This window comes from Miniopterus schreibersii (assembly GCF_964146895.1).
Source record: "Miniopterus schreibersii genome assembly, chromosome: 8".
NCBI classification, from domain to species: domain Eukaryota; kingdom Metazoa; phylum Chordata; class Mammalia; order Chiroptera; family Miniopteridae; genus Miniopterus; species Miniopterus schreibersii.
In genome coordinates, this window is record NC_138109.1 from 54,293,802 (window position 1) to 54,317,603 (window position 23,802).

The 23,802-nt window shown below is 37.5% G+C and overlaps 1 protein-coding gene across 1 annotated transcript in view; it reads right to left on the bottom strand.

The window, feature by feature from the left end:
• The window catches only part of SYDE2 (synapse defective Rho GTPase homolog 2), a 41,705-nt gene extending 19,425 nt beyond the window's left edge, over positions 1 to 22,280 (bottom strand). The window contains exons 1-3 of the mRNA XM_081144512.1: positions 20,855 to 22,280; positions 10,772 to 11,467; positions 3,769 to 4,871 (exon numbers count right to left, since the gene is read on the bottom strand). Of these exons, the coding sequence (XP_081000638.1) occupies positions 3,769 to 4,871; positions 10,772 to 11,467; positions 20,855 to 22,163 (3,108 nt within the window). The 5' untranslated portion in view covers positions 22,164 to 22,280. The remainder of the gene's footprint in view (positions 1 to 3,768; positions 4,872 to 10,771; positions 11,468 to 20,854) is intronic.
• Between the last annotated feature and the right edge of the window lie 1,522 nt (positions 22,281 to 23,802).

The following is a 23,802-nucleotide window of genomic DNA, read 5'->3' on the forward strand; positions in this document are numbered from 1 at the left end:
TTTGATTTCTGGAGTGCTGACTATCTTATGCAAAGATACAGTCCATTCCCTTTAGTTTTATATGTTCAACCAATCTCTCCAGCCAAGATTGTGCCCTTGACATCTCTGGCTCTAGACTGAAATAATATGGCACAGTGGTTAAACAGGGTTTTGAATTCATAAAGCTTCGGTGAATTTGGGCAAGTTATTTAATCTCTTTAAAACTCAGTTTATTTATCCATTAAAAAAAGTATATAGTTGAAATAATGTTCCAATATACTGTCTGTGTAAAATTATCTTTTCAGGGAAAAAAAAAAGATTCTCAGGAAGAAATAAGAGCAAACCTAGGATTTTTAAAAATATATCTTTATTGATTAGAGAGAGGAAGGAGGGGAGAGAGATAGAAACATCAATCATGAGAGAGTCATTGATCAGCTGCCTCCTGCACACCCCCCACTGGGGATCGAGCCCACAACCTGGGCATATGCCCTGACCAGGAATCGAACCGCGATCTCCTGGATCATAGGTCAATGCTCAACCACTAAGCCATGCCAGCTGAGCAAACCTAGGGTTTTTTAAACTTATCAAATTGATTATAAAGTGATGGAGGAAATGCAATTAAAATAATATAGTAAAGGTAAAATAAAACCTCCAGTTCAAAATGTATATAAGATGCACAGATAATACCCATCCTCCCCTCAACTTACATTAAAAGGGTTTGTTTTCTAAACCTTGTTAGATCATACAGGTTCTAAAATATTAAGTCTTAGGAAGTTCACTACAAATTCACTGAGAAAAAATGAATGTAGTATCTGTAAAGAGAAGGCAATCCTGATTAAGCAATTAAAGTTTTTAAAAAAAATAAACCTTCAAGAAAATTGAGGAAAATAAGCAGTTGCGACTTCTACTTCCACATCAAAGACTATCTAGCAAGTTCAATCACCTTGAATTGAAGAAAGTTACGGATAAAGAAATTATTTCAGGACAGAAATAAAGTAAAAACAAACAATGGAGAACCCTAAGAATTTGAACTAGGAATCACTTTAAAATGTTATAAATGATCTAGAGGAAGGAGCACACAAATGAAATTTGATAGAATACACTATAGAAGGTGGGTCTCAATATAGGAAAGTGTCAATAATGGATACAGAGAAATGTTATCCAAAATATTTGAGATGATAAGCTAGTACACATTAACTGAAAGACAGTAAGGAACCCACAAATCTTTCTGATAGAAGGTAATGCAAGGTGCTATTATAGTCAAAAGGATCAACCTAATATGGCAAACCAAATAATGTACTGGGAAGAAAATTCAAATTTCCTACTTTTATCCACATTCATAGCACATTCACATTGAGAACAGCATGTGCTATGCTGGTCACATTATTGCAAGGGAGAGACATGGTAGAGCTGTAGATTGTCCAGGAGATGAAATTAAAATATTAAACAGATTCAAAGAAAATGCCCTCACATTAGAAGAAACTAACTTGAGTAGAGAGCCCTTCTTGTGTGGGCACAGTAAGTGTCACAAAATCCCATAAGGATGCACCCCCTTGAATTTGAGGAGGAGATAACCTAGAACAAATTAAAGAAAGTAATATTTCAATAGTAAGTAATACATTAATGGAAGAGGTTATCCCAAAAGTTGAAATTATGAAACATTTTTAAAGGTGAATAAAGGAAAAAACAATCTAATATAGATATTTCTAGGAAAGGATATTTTAGAATATATTCCTTAGAGGCTGACTTCTTGAATCAAGCACCTGAAGTACATGCTTGATGCCTCTATCAGAGATAGAATCTGTACTGGATGGCCCACGAGTATGATTTCTATAGTAATTTTTCCTTTTGGAAGCAAAAGATGGGTGACAGTAGTCTTCAAGGCATTTGGAAGATGCCATAGGCTATTTGTGCATGACTATCAAAACCTGATTTTCATGGTGAAAAACCAAGAATAATTACCGGCTAAAAAGGGAAACAAAATTTAAACAGTATGCTAGTCTGTAAAATGCAGACGGAATAAGCCTATTTCTGGAGGAAGGGGAGTGGAAAGAAGCAAAAAAGACACACACACACACACACACAAAATATATATATATATATATATATATATATATATGCTTAAAAAGTGTAGTTCCAAATGTGTAACTGTAAAATTTGTAAAGACACACACACACACAAAAATATATATATATATATGCTTAAAAAGTGTAGTTCCAAATGTGTAACTGTAAAATTTACTTTCTAGTTCATATAAAATAAGTCTTTAATAAAATAAATCTTTCTAAATTTTAAGTATAGAAATAAAAGGAATTGCTAAAAAATGCTTTCTCAGCATTTAAAATGTTACAACAATCTTATATACTTGCTCTTCATAAAATATTTCTGAAAATAGACTATAAAACTGCAGTGCTGTTTGAGTTACTTATTTTAATACTCAATTGTAAAAGTTTCTGTTTAATAATTAGCTTTAAAGTCTGCCTAATCTCCCTGACCACTCTACATGCTGCTTAAAAAAAAAAAAAAAAAAATGGAGGGAAAACAGAGAACCTTAAGAAAATAGTAACTGGACCAAAAGTTGGATTAGAAACTAAAGGCCTCGCTCCCACATAGACAACATAAATTAAACTTGATATATCACACCGACAAGAGGTTTCAAAAGTTCAGCTGCCCTACCTTTCAGCTTCAGGAAGCTACTGCATCTATTTTTGTAGATATAAGCACATAACACCCACAGAGATTAAATGACTTGCCCAACATCACACAGCTATTAATGAAGAAACCAGAATCCAAGTTCCCTGCATCTTAATACAAAACTCCACTAATTTATGCTGTTTCTATATTTGCCATAAGTTCATGGAAGATTACTTTAAATTCCTTTTTATATATAAAGAAACCATATTTCAGATTTTGTGACGTTTACTCTATTTTTAATCAATGTTATGAATTCTCATAGCACCGAAGTAGAAATACCTCAGGACATAGTGATTTTTAGGCTTAATCTGTGTTGCAAAAATGAGTATCAACCATTACTTATACCTCAGAATAACACCCTGTGATATGCTGTTTCTCATTGTCACAGTCCACATGTATTAATGAAAATAAAGGAAAGTAAGTTCTACTAACTGGTTAACATTTACATATCTGGTCACAAATAGTGCCAGGCTTCTGTTCGTTTTAATGGGCTGCTGTTACCGTCTTAAATATTTAAAGGGAAAAGAGAAAACTCTGTGTTTCTGTTGGTAGGAGCTGCCTTCCGCCCTCCACGCTCTCCCAAAGAGACAGATAAGCATAAGCGTATGCTTTCCAAAGAGGGGGACAGAGGGGTACGGGATATGGGCAGGGAGTTCCTTTTAGGAGAGAAGGTAGGGCTATTAGATCCACCACTGGAGCTCTCCACCTTAGGAATCAAACCACGGGCAAGCATTACTTAAATAAATTAATTATTTGCCTGTGTTATCAGCTCTGGCTTATCCAAGGAATGCTTTGTAACACAACCTTGATCTCTAGGTATAATGCCCACCAGCTCTGCATTACAACATAAACTGTAGAACCATCTAACATGCTCTCAATCACTGGCAACACAGGTTAAGGTATGAATTATACCCAGACAGGAATGTAATGAAAATAAAGACTAGAAAAGAGAAATGCTTAAATTAGATTATTTTTTTACCTTTAATTCCTCTCCCCAAGAATTTATAAATAAATTTAATTAATTAACCGATTAATTCATTAAGAGAGAGACAGATAGATAGATAAGGGGGCAGTAGGGAAACAGCGAAGTAATACCTGACAGCCTCTCTTGACGATTTCCATAATACATTTCTGTATCAGAAGTGGCACCATCAATCCTGTATTTTCTTTCTCCACAACTTTTCGAATATCAACACCAAACATCACTGGTTCTCGATTTATATCTAGTCCATGAAGAGAATTCTCCCACTGTTCCAAAAGAGTCACTTTCACATAAATAAGACCTCTGGGTTCAAGTTTGACAGCCAACTGATGTGTCTTTGTCACTCTGAATAAGGTGGGGAGAACCACAGTTCCATGACAACACACTCGGTTTTTTCTTGGAGTGGGCTCCCAACTGAATACTACTAATTTCAAATGCTGAGCATTTTCAATTTCTATGTTGAAAGTGTGATCCATGTCTAAAAATGTCGTCCGGCATGTGAGCAAAGCAGTTCTTGCTTTGTTTACTGAATCTACCTGAATTGCACAAAAGACATCTTTGGAATCTATCCGAGGTGGTTTTAAATCCTCAGCACCATAGAAATGCACACTCATGAGCCCAGATATGTACTGGGAACACTTAGGTTGATCAGAAAAGCTGTAATGTCTAAAAGCATCAATGTCAATTTCATTCTTGCTACAGCTATTTGGAATTATTTCTTTTCCCTTTCCAAACTTGTTTTCAGATCCATGCTTGCTCGATTTGGTTATCAGTTCAGGTGAATCTCCGTCACTGAGATAACCACCTTTGCAAGAATACTTAGAACTCACAGAGGTTTTCTTCTGGTAGTTGTGCTGAGAAGACACACTGGTATCAAGATGGTACCGACTTATAACATTCCTCTTAGCAGCTGTGGTTGTATTCCCAGAACGCAGAATAACAGTATGATGAATTTCTTGACAGTTACATTTAGACAATGAAGGAGTATTATCTGGACTGTTCACATAATTCAAGTTTCCTTTAACACTCAGTTTTCGGCTAAGTTCTGGCAACCTTTTCATTTTCATGGAAAGTTTCCTCACAGTGCGTGGAGATTTTATTTTATCTGGGAAAGACCAATTAATTGAACTGCCTTTTTTCACAGGGCTAGGGCTTGGAGAAGATGGTTCTATAACTCCCAATTCAGTCTTATTTGTAGCAGCTAGGATGCCAGGACCTTTAAAAAAAATTAAAAAGGTATTATAAAAGGTGATTTTTTTTACTTCTACTTTATAGACCAACAACCTAACAAGCTTTCATGAGCAGAAATTCTCCCCTTGTCACATCTCAATGGGGAGATTTAGTTATAAGTTTAGGAGAATCTTCATAACCATGTTCAAGCAGAATAACAATGACCTCTAAATGGCTTACAGAGGAAAGAAGCATCTCCTTCTCCGTCTGCTTTCTATTCTGAAGGTTTGGAGGAAGGGTAATATAGGTTCTTTTTAGATCTTTTCCACTATAATTTACTTCAGTGAGTATGTTACTTTATAACTATGAAGAGTGAATATCAGAGGAAACTAGGAAAGCTTTGTATTTTAACATATTAACACATTTCCTATTTTAATGTTTATTTAGAATGCTTCCTCTATATTTATAATCCTCTAAAACATATATGTTGACCCAGTGATTCCACTTTTGGTAATATATCCTAAGAAACCTGAAACACTGATTCAAAAGAATATACGCACCCCTATGTTCACTGCAGCGTTATTCACAATATTCAAGATTTGGAAGCAGTCTAGGTTCCCATCAGTGGATGAGTGGATAAAACAGCTGTAGGACATTTATATGGTGGAATACTACTAGGCCATAAAAAGGGGAGAAATCTTATTTTTTGTGACAGCATGAATGGACCTTGAGAATATTATAAGTAAAATAAGCCAGAGAGAGATAAATACCATATGATTTCATTTGTATGTGGAACAAAATAAACAAACAAACAAAATAGAAACAAACTCATATACAGAACAGAGTGACAGCTGTCAGAGGGGAAAGGTTTGGGGGACTAAATGAAAAAGGTAAAGGAATTAAGAAAAAAAAACCCTCATAGACAGACAAACGTATGGCGACTGCTAGAAGAAAAGGAGGTGGTAAATGATGACGGAAGGAGACTTGACTTTGGGTGGTAAACACACAATACAAAATGCAAATGATGTATCATCGAATGGTACAGCTAAAACCTATGTAATTTCACTAACCAATGTCACCCCAATAAATTCAATAAAAAATTTTTTAAAAAAGAAAATATATAAACATAAATATGGTAACAAATATCGAAAATGTATCAGGGAGCCATAGAGTGAATCCCCTTCTTTTGTTTTAAGAAATCAATTTAAAATACAAATAATCTCCTCTTAAAAAATAAAATAAATTTTATCACATAGCAGTGCTAGTTTAAAAAGAAGTTAAAAACCAAACGAGTTTATAATTTTGACAACTAAGAGCCCCTCCTTCTTCAAAAATTGTACTAGAACATACAGGCAAAGATTACATAGAATGAACTCTAGTCAATCAAGAATAACTGAACATTGACTATCAAATCTAACTGAATAATTTTCAAAATTGTAAAGACATTTTCTTTCTTGTGTTACTTCTATACAATAATTCCCTAGAACTTCAAAAACTAAATCAAGGCCTTTCCTTGCATTTTCAACAGATTAAACAGACAACATACAGATATAAACAAGTTTTCTTATTTTTTTTCAGTTTTCACATAGAGTAAAACACTGAAATGTTTTTTAATTTTTTTCCACACAAAAATAGCTTTACTTTTTTCTAAATGTTAAAATTAGCCAGGTTTACAATAAACAAGTTTTTAAAAGATACAAAAAAGTACCAGTAAATAACAGCCTAAATTTACTGCATTACCAAGTGATTAACCATTGTAAATATTGTGGTGAAATAATATTAAAAGTAGTTTAATATGAAATTATTAATATTTAATTATTATTAAAAATATTAACACCAGCCAACATTTATTGAGCTGGACAAAATATGAAAAGTTAATTTAATACTTAGTATGCGCAGACCCTCATTCAATTCTCATTATAACCCTATGAATTAAGATACCAGTAGCACCGTATTCTCCAGATAAGGAACCTCATGCACAGAGCTGTCTAATTGGTCTAAGACAACATAGCTGGTAAGTGGCAGAACCAGAATTCAAACCTAACCATAGGCCTTTAGAGCCTATGCTCTTCAACACTACACTTTCAACCTCCCCATCCTTCTAAACCTTTTCCTACCCTTTTCCTAACCTTTTCCATATATACAGGGTGGGGCAAAAGTAGGTGTACAGTTGTGAACAGGCAAAACACAGAGTTTATTCTTGTATTATTATTTATTAATTATTGTATTATATTCCATATGAACAACTGTAAACCTACTTTTGCCCCACCCTGTACAAATTAAATTGACTTTTAGAGACTTTTCTCAGCTATTAAGAAGTTAAAGCACTCTATTTAACCTTAAACTTTCAATCCCCCAGTTTAAAAAAATGTGCAAACTAATCAATTTTATTTTTAAATTTGAACCTGGTTCTAGTAAGTTTTCAAACTAACAGAGCAACATAAAATTACCTTCTAAAATATAATATTACATAAACTTTAACTATTCCAATAAAGAAGCAATCAGGTATTATCCCAATTATTTAAAATTTAAACTTTACATACTTGATCTTACTATTCCCCATAAAAGTCCCAAATAACCCTAATATCAGAGGTTACTCTGTGTAAAATTAGAAATGAGGAAAAAAAGTGTTTATTCATTCTAAAAATCAATAGATTAAATGACCTTTCTTTAAAGTATTAATATAATATTCTCCCTCCACCTCTCTTATGTATCCTAATGACAAAGAAGTGGTTTCTTTATAGAGAAAGGACTATTTTAAGTATGCCTGCTAGGCTTTTCTGGTAAGCAGCTAATAAGAAATGGAGTGTTTGATAAACTAGACAAAGCATTCCCTTGTACTGTAAATTGTAGTACAATTCTACTGGTTTACTGGTCTAAAACATTCTATAGTAATTGGAGTCCTGCTTTAGTCTACAATCTATTTTGTCATGGCATAAAAAAAGCTACCCAGTATATTAAATTGCTCTAGGTTTTATTAAGTTATAAAGGAATTAATCTAACATTCTGACTTTTTCCAGTACAAATATTTAATTGTACATTAACTATTGCCTACTGAAGTCCTTAACTAATTATTAAAATAAAGTACTGCATATGTTAGCAATTTTTACTACATACAAGACTGAATTTATAAAACCAAAAATGCTTTGTTTTTATAAAATCCAAGAGTAGAAATATTATCAAATTCAATAATCACTTAAAACTAAACCACAATTATACTAATCAAATCATAGACTATCAATGAGGGTAAAATACAAAGTGAAAATGCTTAAATATAAATGTATAAACCAGGCTAGAATCAAGTGAAACTGGTTCACTCCTTCAGCACCTAGAACAGTAACTGGTACATAGCAGAAACTCTGTGTTTACTGAATAAATAGATTAATCAGCCAATTGTTAGTTGTCTGTAAATTGGTAAACTTTTTAGGAAATACAATATAGGAATTACCTAGAGTAGTTACCAGCCAAAAAGAACCAGTAATGATACTAGTAATCAATCCTAATAAAGCAAAAAAGACAGTGATGAAAATCACTGCAACAGTAATGGGAACAATCTATTAACACCCATTAGGGAACCAGTCACACAGATTAGGGCGCATCAACCCAATTAAATACCAAAATGACTGGGAAACAATGTTAACAAAATGTTAAACATGTACAATACCAGATGAAGATAAAAAGTGAAAATAATAAAAAACAAAAATAGTCCACTATGATTGCAACTATGTAAAAGACACATATACATCTAGAAGTTAATAAGCAAAAACAAGTCGTAATTTCTATTCCTTGATCAAAATTTATTTTGAAACTCAACTATTTCTCAACAGCTTCCTGGCAATATTGCTAAAGAAAACTGACCACTTTAGGTAGCCTTTCTGATCAAACTAAAACAAAAAAACATGGCATATAAATAAATTATCTAAATATTTTCTTTGGTCAGTTTAGGATTGTGTCTATTATATTTTAATACGTTACAGGGAAGAAAGATATTAAGAAAAAACCCCATAAATGACAGTGCCACTGTACTTTTTTTGTTTTTTGTTTTTGTTGTTGTTAACCCTCACCGGAGGATATTTTTTCCATTGATTTTTAGAGAGAGTGGAAGAGAGGGGAGAAATATTGATGTGAGAGAGACAAATTGATTGGTTGCCTCCAGCTGGGGCTGGGATTGAACCTGCAATCCCAGGTTTGATGGGGAATCAAACCCTCGACCCTTTGGTGCACAGGCCAATGCTCTAACCACTGAGTCACACTGGCCAGGGTGCCACTGTACTTTTTTAAATGTCTGTTGGTCTTTCCAGGTTCACACTTTGCCACGAACAGAAAAAATAATAATAAAGTTTAAAGAGAGTAACTTAAAATGTGTAACACTTTACAGACACTGACTTTCTAACTGCTCTTATCCTAATGCCTTCTTGCCTTTTCTGCCCCATTCCACACCCATCACAATTTGCCATACATCTGTAAGCTTTCCCTATTACTGCACTCTGATCACAGCCTGCATTCTAAACTATTAGTTTATATAGTATTTATTCTTCTCTCCATTCAGATTACAAAAGAAACACAAATTTACTCTGGAAAATCAGTCTACAATTAGAAATGCACACACACACATTTTTAATTGCCTTCAACCCCAACATCCAGAGGGGAAAACCATTAATATTTCCAGTATAGCTTTGCAGTGTTTCTTACAAAATTGGCATCAGATAGTACACACTGTCTTGTAACTTGATTTTTCTCTTAGCAATATAACATTTACTCCACCTCCTCATATCCCTAAGAAAGGGATTCAATTGCAGGTAGTTTACTTGTAAAGTACAGAAACATCAGCAAGGAAGTGAGAAAATTCATAGTAAAATTCAAGGTGAATTATCTCAAGACTGCTACCACTATGGGCAACTGGAGTTTAACCTCATGAAAAAATTCTGCAAAATGTAGAATTATCGATCCAAGGAAGGAGGGAGCTAGCAGAGTCCTACTCCAACTCCTGTCAGCACTGGTTGAGACTCCCAGGCTGCCCTGCAGAAAGACTCCCTAACACTTTGAAAAGAGCCTCAAGCAGAGATGCAGAAGCTGATGGCTAGAAGTAGGTTTTCCCCATTTAAATAAGTAATAAAACCTGAGGGCTATGGACAAGGTACTCACAGCATCTGCTGCACCCCACATCTTTAAATATTCTGTACCATTTCAAATTTTATAAATTAAAATGATGATATAAAACAGAATTGCTTTCTTGTCAATATTTGATATTTACAACTAAACATGCCTTATGCTCTTGTTTCCTGGATGGTGTATCAGTAATTAAATTTGAAAACCAGCAAATCAGAAAACTGAAGGTAATCAAGGAAGAATAAAACTATATGAAATACTGCTTTTTTGCAGATCCAAAATGGTTGAATATCGGAAATTTCATATGGTTCAGTCCAATATGTATCAACTCTCAATTATTTCCTTTCTGGATTCCATAACTACCGTAGAACCTATCTATAAGGTCTTTACTTTTCTACCTTTCATTTCTTTTTCTCTTCTCTCTTTCCTTTGTTCATGAGGAAACATAGGCATAAAAGTGCAAACTAATGACTACTGGTACACTGAAAATGCAACTTTTCAGCTGTAGCCACGCTAGGTGGGAATGAATGAATGAACGAACGAATGAAGCAAAATAAGATTTAAACAAAAAATACATATTTCTCTTCTACTTCCCATAATGCCATTCTTTCAACTGAGACAAAAATAATTACTACCTCAAAAGATCAATACACAAACCCAAGTGCGTAAAAATAATGTGTATAAAATGTTTATAAATTATTCTGAGTTTTATTTTCATGAAAATACATTCACCTTGTAAGGAAAAGTACAGAGCTACAACAGACATCTATATTTAGTTTTAGCTACCACCAAAGAACTGAAAAGTGGAAGAAAAGGCAGATATATGATCATCTTTACCTGCAAAAGATTTCAATATGGTACAGTCATCCACCATTATACCGTCTTGTGTCTTGTGTCCAAGCCTTTGCCTGTACTGCTGCACAAACTCTGTGGAATGAGTAGAATCTATGGGCTTTGTTTCATTTGACTGTGTGGTCTGAACACTGCCTGTGTGTTCAGAAGAGCACAGCACATCTTCAGGATACTGTTCTGTTTTCAGTAGGTCACTACTGGCTAATACTCTCAAACTGACAGCAGGAAACTTCAGAACAGCAGAGTTTGCCTCACCCAAACTCAAAGCATTTGATATACCAAAGTCATCATCCTCGGGGATGGGGTTGTACCATATTTCCCCTTCATCGTCTGCATCATTTTCCTCATTAAAGTCTAAAGAACAGTTTCTTGATAATGAAGAATCTGTAGCATTACACACCATATACGTACAATATTCTTCAGACGATTTGAGGAAAGGTGGTGATAGCTGATGTTTAGGAAGAGAAGCAGGTGAGATGGGTAAATGGCTTATATCTTGGCATTTCTTATGTTCTTCTTCCTCCGAATGAAAAGATCTCAGAGTACTCTGATATAGCCAATTGCGTTTCTTTGACACAGTGATGCTGTTAAGCGGTTTATGACTTCTGAATCCAATATTACCCTTCAAATCATCAAGTTCTCTTCTCTTCATTGAAGACCCATAAACATTTTCAAATAAATCTGTTTTAAGGAAAAAAAGAAGGTAGAATATCATATAATGCCTGGTATACCAAGAAAGACATGTCCCTTGAGATCAGTTATTCAGATGCTATTTTAAAAAAGGTAAAAAGAAAAGTAATATTAATCATATTCAGAGACTAAAACTAAACAAGAAAAATTTTGGATTTTCCACCTAAATATTATTTCTATTACTTAGAAATCAGACTGTAAGTATAAGTCAGAAGAATTCTAAGAAAAAGGATAGGCAAACTCTGAGACTGCTTTATTAACATGACAGGGCTAACAAAGCCTTACCCTAAGTAAAACATACTTTATAAAAAGTTTATAAGGAATGCTTTTTACACAGTATACCTTTAATTAATATTTGAGTACTTTTCAACTCACGACACGGACCAGAAGTCTTTAGAAAACACAAGTAATTTTCTTACCTTTATGAAGATTAACTTTGAGTAAATCTTTCAAAATAACTGAGCCTTACTCATTATTAAATTCCTTACTGATTATTAAGATTTCAACATTTGTTTCTTCACCATATAATACAGTAGCATCTTATGCAGGGTTTAAGTTCTAAATATCTAAGGCAAAAATAAAAATCCCTTAAGAAGGCCCCAGATTAGAACCAAAAATACTGTTACACCATGAGCACAACACAACTGTTATTATTGGCCAGGCACAAACTTAAACTGCAATAATAAACAAAAATGTCCCTTCCCTTAAGGAATTCATTGTCCAATGGGGGATATCAAATACTTAAATATATGTATATGTTAATATGAGACTCCAGAATTGTATATACAACATTAATTCCATATAAAGAGGAAAATTTTTTGTGCTTCCAAAGAGTTGCATAAAGCAGGCTTCAATGACAGTGAATAAGCTAAATATATATCTACAACACAAATTCACTGCATATAGATAATTAAAACAAAACCATATTTTTAAAAATTTAAGGTCATGACAGGTTTGTAAATTAGGGAATTATGGTCTCATGCTAGTTTGAGTGTGTATGAGGTTGATTCATCTTAGTATTACAGCAAGTAAAATATAATAGTCTAATAACAGAGGCTGATAAAAACACACAAAATTATGTGAAGCTTAATAGCAACCAAAAGATTATTTTGTGCATTATCAAGCTTTCCAGTAACCTCCCCTCTACTGAAAAAAATCCTTAAAAAATGTAAATTTGTCTTTTTTTATTGTAAACATTGTCCAACCATGCAGTTTAATAATTAATAAACAAACAAAATATTTTTAAACCTTAAACAAACTGAGTTTCAAGTTCAATTAGTTCCAGAGGCATGAACAGTCTAGGAATCAGAAGGGAAGAAAGCTCCCAGACATTTATTTACTCAACACATTTACTGAGTGCTTACTTTGTGCCAGGTATGAGAGAGAAAGCAGTAAGAAAGCCCTTAACCTCATTTAACCTTCACAATAATCCTATGAGACAGGTATGATTATTTTCATAAGCCTCAAAAAATATGTAGAATATGGTCAAGGTGCTAGCCCTAGAATGCAAATTTAAGCCTGTCTAACCCTAAAATTCATGCTCCTACCAGTCTTCCCAACACCATACCCACTAAAGATACAGAAGGAGGCAACCTTCTCTGAACATGGTGATAATATCAACCCCACTAACCTTGCAGGGTGATGGCTGCTGATAAGTGAGATAACGTTAGAAAATTATAGAGTACTACTCAGAAAAGTCAAGTAACTTGCCTAAGATGACCTAGTTGGAAAATGGAAGAGGCAGCACTCAAAATAAACTCTTTTGGCTTCAAAGTCTGGAGTAGTACACCTGGGCTATTAGGAAGGGATACCCACCTCCACCTTCCAGGATTTAATATGCAAACATGCAACAGACAGATATTCAATATATATCTTGAATTGATCTAGTTTAATCTAATTAACAAGAACCTGAAGATTCAGGGGTCTTTTTCTGGTTCTGTCTCCTTTACACTTAATCAGAGCTGAAATTCAACACATACCCACGAATCACTGGAGCTTCTGGGTTTTTAGTGACTATATCCTTTTGCTGTGTGAGCTAAAATCTAGATCTATTTCACATTGCCTTGACCGGGAACCAAACCCGCCATCTTTGGTGCAAGGTCCAACGCTCTAACCACTGAGCACACAGGCCAGGGCACAAAACCCATATTATTTAATAGCATTTCAGACCTTCACAGGACATTGTATGTAGTTTTGACACAATTATAAATTTGAAGTGCAAAGTGTAAAACTATACAACTCATAACTGCTATGAGCCACCTTATTTTACCTTTCTCTAAGATGTCTCTAAAAACACACAAAATTTTACAGTTTGACATATTATTTTGAGTCCTACTGGAGTTTTTGATACACGCTATCAACATACTGCTACTTGGACTGCTACATTCCAGGGAACTACAATGAGAAAAATAAAGCTGCTAGCATCCCCTATTTGAGTGAATTTAATACTTCTATTAATATAAGTATTTAATGAATGTGTAATATTAAAAGGAATAATTATACCATGAGACACATTATTTTCCATGAGACTACAAACTGCAAAAACTTGAAACCAAAGTTTCGTTGCTATTGCTGAATATTTCAATATACGTGATGATAAAGTTTAAATTTAGATAAATAGGTACATGACTATAATTTCTGACAAAGGCCAAATTTATTCAGTTATTAAAACTGAATATTAGCTCGGTCAGGCGTGGCTCAGCAGTTGAGCGTCGACCTAGGATCCAGGCGATTGGGGTTCGATTCCCAGTCAGGGCACATGCCCAGGTTGCGGGCTCGATCCCCAGTCGGGGGCGTGCGGGCGGCAGCCGATCAGTGACTCTCTCATATTGATGTTTCTATCTCTCTCTCTCCCTTTCCCTCTCCTTTCCTCTCTCTGAAATCAATAAAGATATATTTTTAAAAACACATACAAAAAACTGACTATTAGCAACACATTATTCAGGGCAATAAATTTTACTTGAGAAATTATTTATAAATAATTTTAATCATTTCATTTGCATCACAGTTGACTGGATGCATATGGCTGTACATTACACAGAAATGGAAAGCTATTTGCAATCTTTCCTTCATTCCCTTTTTATGCTAAAATTAATGTTAAACCTTATTGATACAAACTTAAAACTTACCTTTAGCTTCAGAATTTATATGTATATACGTATATACACATGTAAAAGTTATAAAACATAAAGCACAAGTAAAAAATATAAAAATAACTGTGGCAAAATTACAAGGCAAAAAGTCTTTATTCTTTTGTAACTACATATGTTATGTTATAATTAACAGATTCTAATTAAAATCTCTTTACTTTAAAAACCTATAAGAAAATCCAGAAGTGTAATTAAAATTTTTTACTCAGAAAAATATTTACATAGTGGTGAACTACTCAAGCCAATTTTGTGTTCTCAACTTTTATTTCATAATAAATCTAGATGACTCACTATTACTAAACATTTAACTAGTGCCTCAGCTCAAAATCATCAGCAGCAAACTTTCTGAGAAGTTACATATTCCAACCCTCATTGGAAATGTACAATATCTACAGATTATCTTTTCATCATTTTAAAAATTTCTACTACAGAAATAAACTCTGTTGCTTTTGCTTACTTCTCTTTAAAAAAACCTAAGTAAAAGTATTCTCATGAACCCTGTATTCAAGTTTAAATAAATACAAGCAGCCCTGCTTATAGAGTCAAGTCTGGCAGCCCAGAAGAAATGACTAGAATAAACTTCGCCTTAGGTATATACATATAATCTTTTCCAGATAAATCTAAATGGGGAGAGGAGTACAATGAAAAGGAAAGAATTGCTCTTTTCTATCTTTTATTTTTCCTCCCTTGTGACTAGCAATAAAAACCCTTAAGAAAAAAGCTGTGTGTTAGCCTTTGGGACAGGAAAGTAGAGAAGAAAACGTTGAATCTGTTTTCAGTTCCACAATAGTAATGAGGAGGAGCGAGAAAAAAGAAGCCCCAAAGAAAAGATGAGTAGAATAAATAAGTGCCCCTAAAGGGGTATACTCTAGCTCAATTCCCAGTGCTCTGCAAAGCAGTTCTCCTCAACATCCAATTATTTCACTCTCCATCCAGAATTCCAATGATCTGAGGCAAGGCAGTATTCTCACAAAGCCTGCTTGCCTTTCTCTTGATAACAGCTAAGCACCAGGCATGGTACCAAATGGATTATCTGTTTTCATCCTCACAGCAACCTGAGGACTGAGGCTATGCAGGGTTGAGTAACTTGTCCAAGCTCACAAACCTGGTAAGTGGTGGGTCTTATCAGAAACCCAGAATCTCTATTCTGTTTACCACCATACTATATGGTTTGCAGATTCCAAAGTCTCATTTTTATAGGTGCAAGATCAGACCAATATGGAGGGAACTGCTTAAACTTGTCATATATAAATAGTAAGCATAAATTCATACATATAAAACTAAAGCAGAAAGAGCTCAAGTGTTTTTCTCTAATAGGGGTTAGTATCAAGTATCAGAATAAAGTATAATGTTTTTTCAAAAGTTTAACAAATGTATTAAGATAGGTTATTGGGGAGTGAGGGAGACTGAGAATTGTAGAAAAACTTACTACTTAAAATGAGTACCAAACAGCAGCATCCTTAGTGGGAGTCTTTTAAATTGCAGACTCTCAGGTCCCATGCCCACACACATGAAATCTGCATTTTAACAAGATTTTCAGGGAATTCATATGCACATTAAACTTGAAAAGCACTGCTCTAAAACTGTGAAACACATATACACATTGAGTGGCAAAGGTCTAGAAAATACTCTTAATGATTCTTAAAACATAAACACTACTTAGAAATGTAGGACTTCCAAATCAACACAGGACTGACTTTCTGCTGAATTTGTAATTCTCAGTTTTCCTACCACCATCAATGTTCTATGGCACTCTTCCCCAAAGCACACGCACAAACAGAAAAAAAACTGGACTTGCTTCTAGGGCCAAAGTGGCAGAATTTCTCCGACAGGGATTTAGAGGACAGCTTGAAGATAAACCTCAATCATGAATGACAGTAACTCTCCAGACCAGGGAGTTCATGACCAATAGACTACTTCCATGGAAACAAATATTCATTGACATCCCTTACCCTGGGAAGGCAACAGTACCTAAGACAGAAATTTGGGAAAAACTAGCTAAAAATGTATAAGATCACACAGGATGTCATCTTTGTGTTTGGATTCAGAACCCATTTGGGTGGTGGTAAGACAACAACTGGCTTTGGCATACTTTATGATTCTTTGGATTACACAAAGAAAAATGAACCCAAACACAGACTTGCAAGCATGGCCTATAGGAAAAGAAGATCTCAAGGAAAAAGAGAAATGAACACAAGAACAGAATGAAGAAAGGCAGGGGGACTACAAAGGCCAATGCTGGTGCTGGTAAAAGTGAGCTGAAGATTGGACAACAGACAAATAGAATTCTTCAGTGACTTTATCTGTGATGACTGCAGATTTTTCATGAGAGGATTAATAAAGAACTTAAAAAAATAAAAAATAAAAAATAAATAAAACTAGAAGACAGCAAAAAACTATATGCCTATAGCTACTAATCTCAAAGGGCAGATACCTAAAAGAATTTGTTGGAAAAATTCATAAAAATAATTTATCTCATAAAGGTAAGAAATTAGGTGAGAAAAGAGAATAGATGGGAATCTGCATTAAAAGTATCAACTTTAAGATACACTGCACAAGATCATACTACTAATTAATACTATTTTAAAAGAAGTGTCTAAAGCTTGTAGACAAAATATTAACAAGTTATACGTCCTAAATTTCTTTTTTCACAGATCACAGAGCAAGAAAAACAGAGTCAAAGTAAGGCTAATTATTTTTTAAAGTGGTAAAAGGACAAAATAGCTCAACCTGGAGCTCTTGAATTTATTTCTGAGTACTATATGCTAATTAAAACTTATTTATAAAGACTTATAAAGAAATATAGCTGGTAAATAGGTTAAAAGTCCATTGTAATATTAAGACTTGCAGAAACTTGACAATATTTACTACATGTAATGACTTTAAGATTTCGTAAATAATCGCCTCAATTAGGAACAAATTGGCCAATCTGTGAACACTGTATCCCCAACTGCATCAAATCACTGGCATTATTATACTACCAAAAGTTTTAGTGGTTCTTAGTAGGAGCCAGAAATCAAAAAAGAGTATCATTTTGGCTACCATTTGTCATATGGTCTCAAAAAATTTCCAAAATACCTACAAAGATTAGGTATCTCTACCCCATTATATAGTTATTCTGCATTATAAATTCTAAGTATAACTATTTTGGAAGAAAATACACTTGTAAATAATATTGTATGGAAAAATAGATATAAACTTCTTAGGCTATTTAACATCTTTATAAAACATCTTTATAAAACATCTTTATGTTAGCTTGAATCCATATACAGTACTAGTATATACAAACCATACGCTAGTTTGAGTGACCTTGGGCAAACTATTCCACCCCTCCTCTTCTTTGCTTGTTGTTAAAAGAATGTGCTGATTCACCTAGACTGCCCAATTAATTTTTTAGAAAACATGATTTAAAAGTAGAATCCAGGTAACATAAATTTGAACTAAGTATATATTAAGAGGTAAAGGTTTAAAATGGATACAGCAGTTGATTAAACAGTGTTTTAAAACCTCTTCTAGAATTCCCCCATCTTCTTTGCAACTTTGAGGAAGTCACTAACAGTTTTAAATCTTGTTGAAATTCCATCCATCTGCTCAACCCAAGCAATTTAATAGAATTGACTCAAACCTCTAAAGAACTTTAAAGTCTCTTTGATCTTATATCAATAGGGATTTTAAAGTCATAAAGACCTGAGTTTGAATCTTTATAATAGCTTGAATCCATATACAGTACTAGTATATACAAACCATACACTAGTTTGAGTGACCTTGAGGAAACTATTCCACCCCTCCTCTTCTTTGTTGTTAAATGACAGTTGTCATACCTTGGGGGGATGTAGGGGGGTGTGGAATAAAGATTGTATGTGAACCACATAAAGTATCCAGAATGGTTTTAATAACTTTAACTAACCTTTAAAAAATTAGTTATTAAAAAAAAAGTCTCCAAATCTATATTAGATATTTAAACATTGCACAAATTATTTTTATCTTTTGTAAAATACAGAATTGGTGATTTGAAAGGAAGTAACATCTGAGAAAGTTTTTTAAACCAGAGATTAAGCTTCTGCTTAGATGTCTTATAAAATATCTAAAATGCCATCACATAGTAATTCTTTTTTTAAAAAAATATGTTTTTATTGATTTCAGAGAGAGAGGAAGGGAGAAGGAAAGAGAGAAACATCAACAATGAGCGTCATTGATCCGCTGCCTCCTGCACGCCCCCTGCTGGGGATGAAGCCAGCAACCCAGGATGTGCCCTGAGGGGAATTGAACCTCTGTCTCCTGGATCACTAGTCAATGCTCAACTGTTAAGCCAAGCTGGCCAGGCTAATATGTTTTTATTGATTTCAGAGAAAGGAAGGGAAAGGGAGAGAGAGAGAAACATCAATGATGAGAGAGAATCATTGATCAGGTGTCTCCTGCAAGCCCCCTGCCAAGGATCAAGCCCACAACCTTGGGCTTGTGCCCAGGCCGGGAATCCAACCGTGACTTCCTGGTTCATGGGTCAAAGCTCAACCACTCAGCCACATCGGCGGGGCAAGTAATTCTAATGTTTCATTTTAATTTCTTTTAAAGTTAGTTTCATTTAATTCCTTTCTCAATGGAAAAAAAGATCAATGAATTTATTTATTTGCATTTATTATTGCTTTTAAAATCTTTGAATGTTTACACTACAACTGAGGGCATTAAAAGCCATCAGATGGTAAATGTTTAACCTTTACAACAAAGGGTAAAAAATATTTTAAGTTTTATACAGATTTTTGTAGTGGCTAAAATTTAACTTTCCTACAAAGAGTTAACTGAACCACAATCAGGGGAGGTAATGCTATAACGGCAATAAAATGTAATAAATGATTACAAATACTTTACTCCTGAAATGCATATTTTAATTTGAATTTAGCATAAAGTAAACCTCTCTTCCCAAACACACACAAAACATTACATTCTACTATCCTGTTAGTCAAGTGAAATGGAATAAATTTGAGGGAAAATTTTGACAGGTGTGGAATAGAGATTTATAGATTCAAAGAAACTTTTCAAGTTTCTACACACTTTAAACGGATCATTTGATTTGTTCTCATTGTGCGATTAGTTTGTGAACTTTGTTTCTCCCCAACTGTTTCGTGTTTATTAGTTAAAGTTAATGTGTACAAACCCAGTCCTGTAGGATTTGTAATTCTTACCAGAGAAACTGCCAAATACTGTGAATACTTTTTACATTTCAGCACTTAATACTTGAAAAATTATTACTGATATGTAAGTCATGTTTATTAAAAGTCGTTATAGTTAAGAGTGTAATTCAAAAGATCACCTTGTTTTTGGCTCCATCTGAAGGTATCATACTTCTTTCAGAAGAGATTTTTTGCTATTTACAACATAAAATTAAGAGATTTCCAGAACTAATAACCTAAACCTTCAGTGAAAATTGAAAATCACACACATATAAAATAGGCATCAAAATCCTATTATAAGGACAAGTATATTTAAGTTCACAAATGACTTTAAATGTCTAGTTTCTTTAAAAGTATGTAAGGAATATTTTTCTTTTGATTAAAATACTAGTGCCCTTGTTTTTCCACAATAAAAAGATTACTTACTTTGTTGGGTTTTTTGTGGGAAGTGGAGGGAAGGGGAGGGAAAGGTATGCGAAATCCTACCTTACAAAAAAGAAATTTTACTATTGTAGTTTTTTTTGTTGTTTGGTTGTGTTTTGGTTGTGTGTATGTGTGTTTGTGTGCACGCGCTCCTGGGAGAAAGGGGGAGGAAAAGTGTAATGAGTAAAATGAGAGTTTATGAAGCCCGTAAAGTCTACCTTGGATCAAACTCAAATGAACAAACTCCACAAGTCTATGGATTTGCCTAGAGCTACAAAGAATAAAAATGAAGGCAGCACCGCCCAACTCCAAACCTACCAAAAGCGTGCGGTGAACTTAACCTTTACTCACTGTTGTGCTTAGGAAGTAGGCACACTGGCTTATAGAGAAGAAAAAACAAAAATTCTAAGTTCCTCACGCCACTGTCTTGAAAAACGAAAAGAAAAAGCAAAACAAGTGAATGCGTTTTACTAAGTAACCCCGAAATCGCATTAAGCTGCCACTTACATGACACTTACTTTGGCACGGGCATGCATCTGTCTGCAAAAACATGCCTTATTTTTCACTCTAAAGACAGAAGCCCAGTTACTAAACATTAAGGCTCGAACCGTTAGCATTTTGATTGCAAACTATTCTACCTGTCAGCGTAATTCTTTCGTCTGGAGGCACGGAGAGGACTTGGCTTTCGCGCATTTTCAAAGCGTCCAGATTTGGAGAGGTGTCCTGCGCTCCCGTGACTTTGGGAGGTGTTCCACAGGCGCGACCCTTCATTCCCAGGGACAGCAGGCGTCCTTTGTACATCCACTTCTGCAGCTTCTTGACTGTCACGGCGGGCGGCTTGAGGAAGGGGAGCCCCTCTTGGTCGTCTCCTTTGCTGCAGATCCCTGGGGACCCCGCAGGATCCCTGATAGCGCTTTCCGGGGAACTGCCAGGGTCCTTGGAGCGGGGACTCGGGAGGCCGTAGGGCGCCGCGGCCGGGGCGCTGCCTCCGCTCCAGCCGTCCATCCCGCCTCCACGTGGCGGGGGCTCGTCCCGGTCCCCGCGCGCGCCGCACCTGATGCAGCTGTCGCTCCGCCACCGCTGGAAGGGAGTGGGCTTGGCACCTACCCGCAGGCTCTCGAGGCTTCTGCTGCAGGACAGACGCATCCGAGGAGTCCGCAGACGGCCTCCCCAAGGCTCTCTCGGAGGCGACCAGGGAAGGGCCACCTGCTGCCAAGGGCGTCCCCGGCCTCCTCGCTCCCAGTCTCGGGGGCCCGCTCGGCGGTCCGCAGCGCCGCCGGCGGAAGGCGGCTGGCCCAGAGCCCGGGCTCCCGCAGGGCAGCCGCGATCCGCCCAGCCCCGCCGCGCGCCGGAGTCAGGGGGCAGGTCGTGCATAGCCTGGATCAGCAGATAATAGGCCTCTCGCAACTGGGTCTGCAGCCTGCCCGTCTCCAGGCGGCCGCCCTCCGCCCCCGGGGAGGAGCCCGCCGCCCGGGGAGGAGGGGGCCACCGCTCCGCCTCCGCCCCCTCGGGCTCCGGCGCGGACGCCGAGCCGCCGGGCAGGTTCTCGTAGTAGTCGGCGGCGTCCTCGTCGTCCCCCTCTGCGCTGCCCGCGGAGTCCCGCGCGGCGGCCACCGAGGCGCGAGGGAGCCCGCGGCTCCGAGGGGCGGCCTCCTTCGCGCCGCGCGGCCGAGGCCCGAGCGCCCCCGACTGCTCCGGCCGCCGGCCGGCCGCCCGCGCCCTCGGACCCCGCGCCGGCAGCGACGGCGGGGGCGGCTCCAGGCTCGGCCGGGCGCCGCCGGCGCGCTCGCGTGGGGGGCTGGCCAGAGCACCCCCGGCGTCTCCCTGGGCAGCGGAGGAGGCCGCCACCGTAGCAGCGGCGGCAGCCCGGAGCCCGAGTCCCCCGGCGGCGCGGGGTGCGCGCCTCCCGCGGAGCCTGGACAGCGTCCTCCTCAGAGGGTCCGCCATCCCCTCGGCCTCAGGCGCCGGGCTCGCCCCCGCCGCGGGGAGAGGTCGGAGTCCCGCTCCGGAGAGAGCGGCGCTGGCGGCGGCTCCCCATGGTCGGCGCGGGCCCTCGCGGGCTCCTCACATACTTGGCATAACTCTGCCGCGGGAAGGTGGGGGAGGGCGGCGGCGCCGCAGCGCGCATGCCCCAGGGCCGGCCGCGACGGGGCGCGCGGGCGGCGGGCTGCCCAGCCGCGCGCCCAGGTCGGGCGGCGCGGGGAGGGGGGGCAGAGTGCACCGAGGGGAGGGAGGGCGAGCGTGGGGCTGCAGTGGGGGGCAGGGAAAAACGGGGTGAGCCTGAGGAGGCTGGAGGCTGCAGAGTTTGCTAGGAAGACAGAAAGAGAAAGTGCGCTCCTGGCTGCCGTCCATCGTCTTCCCCACCTTTCCCGTTGCCACCATTGCCCGAGCAAGCCGTAGCTTGCGAGAAAACAAAGATTGCTTTGACGGACAAAGTATGAGTACAGGTGTATCTCGGTACCGTGTCTGATAGCAACGTTCCGAATCGTTTTATTTGCACAGGGACTTAGCTCCTTCAAGGACCTTGGCCGTGATTCCTTTTCAAAGCCTTTTTCCCCCGTCAGTTCATGCTAACACAAAATTCATTCTGACATCAACCAGAACTTGTAAAATGGAACCACATTTGTAGTGCCCCTTCCATCACCCAGATAACACTGCCTTTTTATTAAAGCTGGGTTGAGAAACAATCGGATTGAAATTGAGAAACAATGTCATTTGGAAATACCAGCTCTCAAGACATACTCTGAGTAACAGTTGTGCACGAAAATACCTGGTGTTGGAATCTGTTGCATCATCCCTGACTCCAGTAACATTTTTCAGTGTTTACCTATTAGAAAGGGCCTTTGTGGGCTAGCTCATGAATTACTTTTACTAGCACAGTACTTGCACATAGTAAGTACTCAAGAAATAATTGCTGAATAAAAGCTTGCCTTACTAAGAGAATTTATCTCTAATTTACCCTATTCAAGTATATTTCTCTATGTAACTCCTTTTTCCCCCCCACCAGTCAAAGGCTCCAGTCTCTAAATGTGTTTTGATCTCTACTAACATCCTTAATACCTGGTCTCTGCCTCCTTGGAATATTTTTACTTGCATCTCTGTTTTCAGAAATCTTACCCATCCTTTAAGATTCCACCAACTAGCCCTGGCCGGGTGGCTCAGTTGGCTAGAGCATCGTCCTGATGCGCCAAGGTCGTGGGTTGGATCCCTGTTCAGGGCACATGCAAGGGCCTAGCAATGAATGCATAAATAAGTGGAACAATTCGATCGACCTCTTTCTCCCTTCCTCTCTAAAATCAATAAATAAAAATTCTAAAAAAAGAAAAGAAGAAGAAGATTCCACCCAACTGCCTTCTTTAGAAAGTCATCTCACCCTAGCTGGTTTTCTCAGTGGTTAGAGCATTGGCCTGCGGACTGAAGGGTCCCAGGTTCGATTCTGGCCAAGGGTAGTGCCTCCGTTGCAGGGTCAGTCGGGGCACATGCAGGAGGCAACAGGTCGATGTGTCTCTCACATCGATGTTTCTCTCTCTTCCTTCCACTCTCTGAAAAGCAATGGAAAAAATATCCTCAGGTGAGGATTAAAACA